Below are 12,500 nucleotides of genomic sequence, written 5' to 3'. Positions count from 1 at the left end.
CCAGCCAAATAACAAAATATATTGTTGATATGTTATGAACCGGAGTACAAAAATCTTAGGTATCTTGTCTCAATTCAAAAGAGTAATTGTACTTTTTCAGATTTTTACTGCAGCAAGTCTCTTCTTGTGAAATGCCTCGAAAACTGTTAACAAAATATTAGTTGACAACAAATGGAAGCTACTAAAGAGATTAACACAATTTGTAAATTACGGCTTATCAGTCCTTCTACTTCCCATTCCTACTCGAGCTTTCCTTTTAATTTGTCAGGGAGTTCATGACCCTGACTAACATTCTGTGAGAGATCTTCACGTTTTTGATTTTCTGGAAAAGTCCTTTGAATTATATTTATTTGTCAAATGCCTTAACAATATTTACCATTGCTACAATTGTTTCTTTTTTTCTTGAATAACGTAACATTTATTTGTTGTGAAGAGTATGTTATCTAGTACTAGACTTAGATCTGAGATTTATAGTGTCATACTCCATCTATTCAGGGGAGATTGTATGTGCATGATATCCCCTACAGCAAATGTTTCTAAACAGAATAATCATTAGTAAATTTATTAAACAAAATATAATTTAAAATAACGTTTTCATATTGAAAACAATTTATGTTGTTTAAGAACCAGACTTAACAGACACCATGAAATTATTGGTTGGCAACTATGTTTTAAAAAGAAATAATGTACAGCTAGGGAAAGAAATGGCCAAGATTTTAAATCTCGCATAAGAGAGGTGTTTAATTTCCATATTGAAATTTACAAAACAGGCTGCAGTTCAATGTTGCCTTCGTGCATTTGCATCAGAAAACGGAACATCCAATTAATATGGAAGGCAGCTTTGGCTTCAAGCAGCGTGGTTAACACATCGTTATCTTTCTTCCATTCGCATTATTTTGATTTGGTAAGACATCAATGACTCATTGATTGTGGCCCAAATACTTGCTTCAAAGTGCGAATACAGAACATCACTTGTTGAAAGGAATTTGCCAACATCTCCCGTTTTGTGGATGAAAATGTTCATCCTTACGAGATCAATATTGTGTTCAATGGCGTCACCTTTGTGTTGGCATACAAATAGTCACATAGAGACCTTGAGATACCTGTAATGGAGCATTCACGATATTTGGCAATTCATGGATAACTGGAGACAGTGGGGCTTTGGTAAGGATGTTATAACATGAACCTCACCCCACCTCACCTCATTCTCCTGTGCAGGATGGTCGTAGATGAGACATGAGAGATGACAACAGCAAGGGTCATCATCCATCAAGATCTGTCGTCAGATTTCCTCATTAGTTGTTGGGATGTCCATCCTTGTCCATTCCTTTACACTATCCACCCAGACCTTGTTTGATGTACTCTCCTTCTGCCTCCCTCCAAAGTTAATTGCATCATGGTTTTTGCCAATGTCTCTTGGCGAGAAACATGACTAAACCAAGACAACTAACGACATGACCGCTTCCCTTTAAACTTGAAAGCAGATGTGATGACAGAACCCATAAATGCATGAAACAATATAAGAAATTTACAAGTCTCTTGGCCAATGTGTGTGGCAATGCTGTTCAGATTAATTACTTTCTTTGATTTTTTAAAAGATTTAATGCAAATATTAGATGCAGGATTTGCTGCTATGATATAATGATTGGCTATGAGGATGACAATAACATCAATATCTCGGGGTCTGTTTAAGTCTGAATGATTGTGTTTGAAGCCTTGCAAAATATGGACCACCAATACGGGGGGGGGGGGGGGGTGTCTCCTTCGTGTGGTTGCATTGTCCCACAGGAATCCCATTACAAAGATGCATGACAAATGTCATATACAGTCCTTTTCCCTCTTTGACTGTTACCATCACAAGCATGCAAGACAGGTATTTGAAGAGGGGTTTTTTTTTTGTCTGCATTCATCAAAAAAATGTTGCCAGTCCCTGGAAATTTTGACCAAATCAATCACACGCTGCCGACTACTATGACCTTGTTTTTCTTTTCCTGCTTTCGTTTAGAGACAGAGGGATATAACGATCCCAACCAGCATCTACTCTAGGTACCATATTCAGTTATGTGAGATTATTGATAAAGCACTTTTCCTCATAAATTTTGTCAAATATGTTTTTCCTTAGTTGTTTTTTCTAAGACATACTATAAAGTAATAAGAAATCATGTTGGAGACACTGACTCTAATCCACCACCCATTTAAGGAGATCCGACTATGTGTTTCCATTTGGTAAGCGTCAAGATGATAAAACAGGTGGAAAGGTTGATGATGCATACCTAAATATTCTTTTAGGTATTATATATTGGATATATATTATCCAATAAATAAGACGTCTTCCCAAAGAAATTCTGCTTGTTGCTTAAAATTTTAAGTTACATTGGGGTCTTTTTTAAAACCCATTTATTCGAGATATGGCTGTTCTCAATGGGCCATTACTCCATCTGTAGTATTAATCTTTAAAGGATGATAAGTCTGTCAAATATTGTTAGTTTTACTTACTACTATACACTGATTGACATCCAAATAAGCAAATGTTATTCTTTGATAAGGATTAAATAAAGCGTGATACGCAAGATATTCTTTGAAAAAGGAATATTAATTCTCACATATAAATCAAATCAAGGTCAATAGCTCAAATAAATTGAAAGGAATTTCCCCAAAACTGTGTCTGTGAATTGGTCAACAAAAAATAAAGTTTTCTTTTTCTTTTCTAAAATGTTTAAATACCAAAAGTGTGGAAGTAATTAAATGTTAAATGTAGCTGTCCTTGAACTTGAGTGTCCTCTGGATGACCTTCAAGTGATCAAATTGAAATTCCAATTGGCCAAATTTTTTTCAACGATATCGATCTTACTAACTTTGAAGAAAAACAAACATACACACGAGTGTGAAACAAGTCGAGTTTTTGCACTGTTTAGTAACTCTATCATAATGGGCGATAACTAAATCAAATATTGTGTATTTTGCTTTTAACTTTATCTGTTTGTCAGTGACATCCAAAACAGTAAACTGTATTATTTGAGAAGTAGAAGATAAAGTGTGATTTGCAAGTTATTTTATAAAGAGGAATAATTTTATTCATCTAAAAATCAAATCAAGGGCAACAACTTGTACAAATCGAAGGAAATCTTTTTTTAAAAGTGTACCTGTAATTTGTTTAACATATAATAAAGTTTTTATGTTCTTAAAGATGTTATAAAATGTCGATAATTTGCATGTAATTAAATGTTTAATATAGCTGACCTTGAACTTGATTGACCTCTGGATGACCTTCAAGAAGTCCCATTGAAATTCCAGTCGGCCAAAACGGTTCCTAAGATATCAATCTTACCAAATTTGAAGATATAAGCTTCCACACGGAAGGTGAAAGAACACTAGTCTTTGCACGATGCAGTGGGTGATAACTTAATTTGATTTGCTTATTATAGCTCTATACGGTTTGTTACTGACATCCAAAAGAGTAAACTTTATTATTTGAATAATATAAAATAAAGTGCGATTCGCATGCTATTTTCAAAAGAGTAATGTTTTTATTCCAAATCAAGGGTAATAACTCATACAATTTGAAGGAAATATATTTGCTTGACATATAATCAAGTTTTTTTGTTCTTAAAGATGTTATAAAATATCAATAATTTACGAGTAATTAATTGTTAAATCTTCATCTGAACTTTAGTGACCTCTGGTTGACCTTCAAGTGGTCGAACTGCGGAAGAATGGTGGAAAGTGTGGTGAGAGCTGCATCCCATGTATCCTTCTTCCCCCCCCCCCCCCCCCCCCCCCCCCCCCCACCGGTCAATCATCAGATCATGGGATAAATAAATGAAATTGATTGAATGAATGATTATCATGTTGCTCCATTATATTACCCTATTAATTTACATTATCTAATAAAAATAATACTAAATAACAATTTGCAGCTCTTATCAGGAAAATCTATTTGTTATCAAGAGTAAGGAACAAGGCAACCATATCAGGAACTTAACCAATTCGGGAGAGTTGGCAGGTCTGCAATAACAGATAATAGGTAGTATCCATGTTTAGTAAATCAGAAGCACTTTGAGAGTTTCATGTGTTAGATGCATTATTCAAATGTAAATTATCATCATCATCATCACCATTATGATGATGATGCTGATGATGATATTGATGATGATGATGATGATGATGATGGTGATGATATTGATGATGATGAGATGATGATGATGATGATGATGATGATGATGATGATGATGATAATGATGAGTATCAATATTATTATTATTATTATTATTATTATTATTATTATTATTATTATTATTATTATTATTATTATTATTTTATTATTATTATTATTATTATTATTATTATTATTATTATTATTATTATTATTATTATTATTATTATTATTATTATTATTGTGTTGTTGTTATTGTTATTATTATTGTTATTACTATTATTATTATTAGACTCTATTATTATATTTATTACTATTATTATAATGATTATCATTAGAAAAAATTTCAACCTATGAAAACAGGCCTACTTACCATATACAGTGTGATCCGCCAGTGCTTTGACTAAGACACGTGAACTTACAGCATCCCCATAAGATGAAGATGATAAGCCATGCTCCATGAAAGAGCAATGCGTGTGTCGATCCAAACCCGATGTGTATTCCAAAAGGTCCACAAAAACATTTGGATTGTCCTTTGCATTATCCAGAAACTCCTTTTGAGAAATGGAAAAATGTAAAATATATATTGATATTGAAATAAGCATAAGAACCATAAGAACCGCACAAGTCAGTTCCTAACAAATTCCTCACTTGGGTGAACTTTTAGTTTGCTTGTTTTTGTTTTTAAGGGTTTCACACTGCTAGCAACACATAAAGATCATTTCAGCACCTGCCAGTAAAAAGAAAGAAGAATATGGGATAGTCAAAAATTCTAGATCTACAATTTAAAGCATATGAGAAAAGGTAGGGCAAAGGTTCAAAGAGGGAACAAATGTAGATTCCAAGAGCACACCATCAGTGTACTTATTCTGATTCAGTCGCAAGCACAAGATCTCATTCAGGGGAATACACTAAATAAGCTTAAAATCATTATCTGACTGGAATATGGACAATCAACTAACTGAAAGAATGACTATAAACTGACTAACAATTTACTGGAAGATCTACTGACTGCTCTGCAGAGAGACTTATTCAGGCTTTCAAAAAAGTGATGAAAGTCGTGAATTCAAGAAGGATACGACATCGAAAGCTCGAAAAGATCTTATAAACCTGTGAACCACACTACATGCCTTCACTGGTAAAAGCTTTGGCGAATTACAATTAAAAAACACAAGTTGAGGATTCGTTTGTATTAATATGACCCATCATTTCATCAGAAATGAGGAATCAGCCAAATAAAATGAGTCGTTACCTCCAAAACCAAAAACAGGGTTGCTACAGCAATTCCCTTGTCAAATTCAATTTGTAGAGTGATTTTTTTTTTCATTCAAGGACTAAAACAGTAAATTATTCCTTAGTTTCTCCACTACTAGAGACAACTCAACTCCTTGACTGATGCTTTCAAGGCAGTGTAAGGGCCCCAAGTTCACTTTTCTTCAACTTAGCTGAAGATATCAATGCATTTGATGAACAACAAACTTCGTGGTATTCAAATACTCTGCCTTTTTTGCAATTTTGTCAGCTATGTTGGTTTTCAAGATCTGAAATCTCATTTGTGACTTTGACTTTCATGACTTTCAATAACTCTAAAAATGTATCTTCTATCTCCCTCTTCCTCTCTCTAATCTTTTCATCCTCCTTCTCCTCGAAGAATTGTCTAAAGAAAGCCCTTGAGGATTTGACTGAGAAGAGCATAGCTGGCAAAGTTAAACCATCTCTTCCCACTCATTCTCTACATTATTGCCACACCTCCCTTACACCAAGAATCACTACCAACTTATGCCCACCTCCCAATGTCACAGGTTGACCAGAGACACATTATTATTATTATTATTATTATTATTATTATTGTTGTTGTTGTTGTTGTTGTTGTTGTTGTTGTTGTTGTTGTTGTTGTTGTTGTTTTATTATTTTATTTATTATTATTATTATATTGTTATTATTATTAATTATTATTATTATTATTATTATTATTATTATTATTATTATTATTATTATTATTATTATTATTATTATATTATTATTATTATCATTATTAACATTACAATCATAATTTCGTCTATGTTAATAATATTTTTATTATAGTTATTGCTGGCCAATCTATCATCGGTACTATTACTGTCCATATCAATCTCAGTGTTGCCTATTAAGATAACATCATCAGTGCTTTTATAACCAGTAATGTGATAGTTAAATTCATCAACCAGGGTTTTTTAAAATGTTTTTCTTTTAAACTAAATTGATTCTTTCCAATATATTAATTAGGACCCAGTGGCAATCACCCACTGCTAGCTACCTCTCCAATGCATTCGTACAATCCCCCCCAATCCCCCTGTTTTCATATCCCTTCTCTCATTCATTCATTCATTCTCCCTTTCTTAATTCACCATCCCCACCCTTTTATCCATCTCTCCATCCGCCTACAGACCCTTAAAACCTGCCTGGACTTCCCTCCAACTTGCTCACTCTGACACTTTTTCTTTTCTTCTTTCAGGTTGCATAAGCCCCAGTTATTTGTGTTTTTTTGTTTTTTTTTGTTTGTTTTGTTTTTGTTTTTTTATAATCTTGCAGGACTTCCCTTCTACACGATTTTATCATAATTCAAATATCTTTCTTTTCTTTATATTGATTTTCTTCAAATTACGTAAAAGTTGTAAATATTCTTTCACATTCTTTCCTCCATCTTCATCTTCTACTCAAATACTTACCTACACGTTAACTCCTTCTACCAGTCTTAGAGTGACCACTCACGGCAACGTACACCCCCCCCCCCCTCTCTCTCTATTTTCTCCTTCCCTGTCTCTCTGGAACTCAGTGTTGCCTATTAAGATAACATCATCAGTGCTTTTATAACCAGTAATGTGATAGTTAAATTCATCAACCAGGGTTTTTTAAAATGTTTTTCTTTTAAATTAAATTGATTCTTTCCAATATATTAATTAGGACCCAGCGGCAATCACCCACTGCTAGCTACCTCTCCAATGCATTCGTACAATCCCCCCCCCCCCCAATCCCCCTGTTTTCATATCCCTTCTCTCATTCATTCATTCATTCTCCCTTTCTTAATTCACCATCCCCACCCTTTTATCCATCTCTCCATCCGCCTACAGACCCTTAAAACCTGCCTGGACTTCCCTCCAACTTGCTCACTCCGACACTTTTTCTTTTCTTCTTTCAGGTTGCATAAGCCCCAGTTATTTGTGTTTTTTGTTTTTTTTGTTTTTTTTTTTTCTTTTATAATCTTGCAGGACTTCCCTTCTACACGATTTTATCATAATTCAAATATCTTTCTTTTCTTTATATTGATTTTCTTCAAATTACGTAAAAGTTGTAAATATTCTTTCACATTCTTTCCTCCATCTTCATCTTCTACTCAAATACTTACCTACACGTTAACTCCTTCTACCAGTCTTAGAGTGACCACTCACGGCAACGTACACCCCCCCCCCCCTCTCTCTCTCTCTCTCTCATTTTCTCCTTCCCTGTCTCTCCTTCCCCCCCCCCCCCCCCCCCCCCCCCCCGTTCTTTTTCCATTTACCAGCCACTCTGTCTTTCTCTCCTTTACCCCGATCCCCTTGTTTATGACTTCTTGGTAGTACCTAATACTGTATATTACATATTATACCAGCCCATTCTTTTCTTCCCCTCCCCCTCTCCCTAACCCTATTTCCATAACATTTCACATACACATATGCACACAAACAATACCCTCTCTCTCACTCTGTCTGTGTCCACTTCCACGACACATTATTCTACCCCTCTCCTAACCCAAATCCCCTTTCTGTGGCACCAATCTTCGCGAAATTTTAATTAATGTTTTTTTCTCCTCTTATGGACTAAGGGTTGCAACTGAATAATATATCAGTGATGATAATGGCAACTTGTCAAAAAGGAGGAAAATGTATCGGTCCATCGGTCAAACTCACAAAAAATCTAAACATAAAATATCATAGTTTCGTATATTACATTGGAAGTGTGTTTTCAGTCCACCAGTGGACTGAATACACAGCTGTGTTTTCAGTCCACCCGAAGAGATTTTACGGCACGGGCTTTTTGACCTAGCGCGAGAAAGCGAGGTGGCCGGCTGTTTAGCACAGCGTAACTGTAACCCAGGTGGGGTTAGTTAGGGATTCGAGATCTTTTCTAGGCATATTTTCTTTCTTTCTTCCTTAAATTTTTGTTGTTTTTTTTTTGTACTTCCTTAACAAAAAATTTCTTAATTTTCAACTTCAACACGTTGACACCATTCCTGGTGACTCGAGAAGTTTGATTGACTTTTAACATTTTTTATTTATTTTCTTTTCTCACTTTTAAGTTTATTATTCTAATTTAGGACACAGTGAGACGTCAAAATTTATTGCCTTGTGCATTTCTTGTATGTCGCAATACGAGTCCGGAGAAAAACGAAACAAAAACAACAACAACAACAACAACAACAACAACAACAACAACAACAAAAGGAAAGAGAACAAAATTTTATAGTCATAGGGTCTTGAATATGTTTAAGGGAGCGGAGCATCAGAAAGAGAGAGAGAGAGAGAGAGAGAGAGAGAGAGAGAGAGAGAGAGAGAGAGAGAGAGAGAGAGAGAGAGAGAGAGAGAGAGAGAGAGAGAGGACTGCTTTGTAGCTACTTGCACCCGCACAATTTTAAAAAAAATAATTTTTGGCTCCTATTTTTATTTATAAGTTAAGGTTACGGCTTGGGACACTTTTGGTTTATGCAATATCGGCGTGAGCCGCAGGGAAAATGATCAAGAACTTTGTTTTTGAAGGTTTGATGGCACTTATAATAGTTATAAAACATTGAGGTCATTTAAGGGATAGTAGAAAGGAAGTTATATTAGCACATGAGAAAAAATTAATAAGGCAAACGGAAATGGTTCAAAAAGGGAACAGATGTAGATTCCAATAGCGGACCATCCGTGTACTTAGTTTGAGATCACCCAAAAGTCTCACCAGACACAAGCACATGATACAACTGAAACAGATAGACTCGATTACAAATCATTATACACACATAACAAAAAAATACAACTCTACATAAATTACAAAACAAAGAGGTGACTTACAAGGAGAAAAAAAACCCCATAATCTCCAAAAACAAACTACACAAATAACTGCTTTCCTCTCAGCCAAGGTCTCTGATCAGGGCCAGAACAAAACCAAGGAATTTTATTCCAAGACAGGAGCAAAATGTATAGGGGGGGGGTCGGGAAAAATGGCAAGTGATCTCCCTGTTCATGATTTGGGGGGGGGGGGGGGGGGGGGGTCAATTACCACTTGGGGACAAATTCGCCATTTAAAAGGCCTACGTACATAGCATATCATACACTCAAATGGGTGCAAATGCAAATTATTATAAAAGCTAACATATGTACCGTTTCGTTCAAGATCTCAGGCCCAGGCTAAACAAAATAGTCCCAAAGAACTGTACACATAGAGGTGACAGTAAATGACATGGAATCCAAATTAAATGGTCTAGTCTAGAGGGAAAAAGTGATAGTTTAGTCAGGGTGTTGACCGATGAAGAGTCCACCGAGAGGGGGTGTGATTGTGACGTTTTGCGGTCGTTTTAATGAAAGAGAAAAATGTACACAAAACATAAAAAATCCCTGCAATCTTGGGTCACAGGCACCAAAGAATAAAGCCTAAATATGTCACAGCAGCAGTCTACCCAATGTATGACCACCAAGTATCAACACACACAGACATTGAGACGGGGTTGCTCGCCAAAAGGAGATAAATACTAGATGGTTATTCATACTCATATTTTATCAAGACTCAGAGTCAGAGAGATGATTTACAAAAATAAAAAAAATAAAAGTATCACTTCTCACAGACATGTCAAATGCTGGGCAAAGTCATTTAACTATCTCTCTCCTACTATATGATTCCAGGCACGGGGAGCCAAATGGCCTCAATTCTGTTCCAGAACAAGAACATGGAAAGAATAAATGATAAAAGGGCGATGGGGAAGACAGCAAAGTAAAGGGCCAATCAACAACCAGACCAAGACAGCCAACTTTCCCCTACCCTAAGGGGAATTCCACCCACAGTACTCCAGGACGAGGACAAAATCTCACAGCAATGTCTATTGGAATTAATTATCCCCCTATTTTCAAGTGGCTGTTCATGAATTCGAGAACAGAATACAAAGATGCAACGAGTGACATAAAATAAAAGTAACAATGAGGGAAAAGATTAAACAAATAGGTTGTATGTAGATTGATTTCAGTCCAATATTTATTAAACGACCTTATTTCAAAAGGCAAGACAAAATGTAGTGAAAAGTGCATGGTAATAAAAATACAACTATAATAACAATAATAATAATAATAATAATAATAATAATAATAATAATAATAATAATAATAATAATAATAATAATAAAAATAATAATAATAATAATAATAATAATAATAATATAATAATAATAATAATAATAATAATAATAATAATAATAATAATAATAATAATAATAATAATAATAATAATAATACCGTAATAATAATGTTCAAACAGTCCATTCCAATTGCACTCAGATGTCAAGCCTGCAATTACCTGCTAACGCACCAAATGAAAATTTAAAGCAAAGGGAAACTAATTTGACAGAGAAAAGAAGTAGGTATAACAAAGATCCAAGAGCAAAGCAATGTCCTAGCAGCTAGACTGAAAGCTCCTTATTGGCAAATCAACTTTGCTATTCCGTCAAATAAACTGTTCTAAGAAAAAAAAATACAAAAAACAAAACAAAAAAAAACATGTAGTACATGAACAAAGCAATATAAATAATAGTAAAGCTGCAGGAACTATCTGAAGCAAAATTTGGATTACATTACAGTGCAACACAGAAATCTTAAAGCAAGTTGGCACTGGGCTCATTTGTTTGAGATTTCAGTGTTGTCAAGATTTCCATGTTGAGTATTTTACAAAGAACCTGAAGAAGAATGCGAGGGGAGGGGGGTAAAGAAAGGATGTTGAAAGATGACAAAGTCAAGACTGGGGCGGGTGGGAGGAGGGGGGGGGGGGAAGAAGGCCATAGGCCTTAGGCCTCAAGGTACGGGCGTGCTCAAGGCCAGTGATCAATGTGAAAAGTGACCAAATAGAACCTTAGATGGGCAAACAGTACTAAAACTGATCTCTTTGGAAAACTCATCGGTTTTCATAATCACAAACATTCAAACAGCCTAGGAAAAATTAAAAAGATATAAATCTTAATTTGAATTAATTGTAGAAACAATATTCTCTGTGTGGCCAATTTTGTCCAAATTGGCCAGGCCCATGGTCATCTGGCACCAAGCTAAGAATCTCATCAATAACTGATATATCGGTATCGAGAATTGAGATCTATTTCAGGAGCCGGATTTCGAACAACTCTCAATCAAGATTTCCCGAGAGTAAATAAAACGCTGTAAATGATATTATTAAGCCGTTGAATTGCCATAAATTATATGCCTGTCCATTTCTGGTGATCCCTATAATAGGGTCAATATCAATGTCTTCATTATCGATTAAGGTATCAATTATATACGATATGTGACCCTCCGCCTCGAAGCGGTATTAAGTCGGATTTTTCAATTTTGGGTTTTTGGTACCCAATCATAGCTTATATTATGCTTAAAATTTTGATACCAAATTTATAAAATTCTGATTATTCATTGCCCAACTATGACCGTTTGAATTAGGGAGAATGTAAAAACCAAGTTTTGAGAAAATCGACTTTGAAGTGAGGCACCGTTTTCACACAAAATCAAATCAATGGGCAAAGATAACTCCTCAGATACGGGCATTGAAAATTTGACGAGAATAGTAAAATTTGCAGAGACGCCAGTTTTTAATTTGACACAGGAATTTCAGACACCACTCGGAGGAATTTCAATGCCAAAAGAGGAATTTCCGCACACACAAAAAGGGAATTGGGATGATATTTGGTATTGTGTTTACATATTGTATAGATCTAAATAGATAACTGATTACAAATATTTTCTGATATATTAACATATTGCCAAATACAACCCCAAAGTTTCCTTATTTCAAGTGAAGAAAAGCACCAAAACATAATGATGGTAGTGAGGATGATGTTGTGTTGGTGGTTGTAGTAGTAGTAATAGTAGTAGTAGTAGTAGTAGTAGTAGTAGTAGTAGTAGTAGTAGTAGTAGTAGTAGTAATAGTAGTGGTAGTGATGATGATGTCATAATGGCTGTTGTAGTAGTAGAAGTGGTAGTGATGATGATGTGGTGGTGGTGGTGGTGATGACTGTGGTTGTAGTAGTAGTGATGATGTGGTGTGGGTGGTTGTAGTAGTAGTGATGATGTAGTGGTAGTGGTTGTAGTAGTAATGACGATGT

At 35.0% G+C, this 12,500-nt stretch overlaps 1 protein-coding gene across 5 annotated transcripts in view; it reads right to left on the bottom strand.

The window, feature by feature from the left end:
- LOC144965503 (glycerol-3-phosphate acyltransferase 1, mitochondrial-like) overlaps positions 1-12,500 on the bottom strand; it is a 279,629-nt gene that overhangs the window by 134,689 nt on the left and 132,440 nt on the right. For all 5 annotated transcript variants that reach the window (XM_078900905.1, XM_078900903.1, XM_078900906.1 and 2 more), the window contains one exon: positions 4,527-4,707. In XM_078900905.1, coding sequence (XP_078757031.1) covers positions 4,527-4,707 — 181 coding nt within the window. The remainder of the gene's footprint in view (positions 1-4,526; positions 4,708-12,500) is intronic.

Source organism: Berghia stephanieae, chromosome 2 (assembly GCF_034508935.2).
Source record: "Berghia stephanieae isolate SIO BIC M18660-M18661 chromosome 2, UCSD_Bste_1.3, whole genome shotgun sequence".
Lineage (NCBI taxonomy): Eukaryota > Metazoa > Mollusca > Gastropoda > Nudibranchia > Aeolidiidae > Berghia > Berghia stephanieae.
The sequence above is the reverse complement of the archived record's forward strand: the minus strand, read 5'-3'. Positions and strand labels throughout refer to the sequence as shown.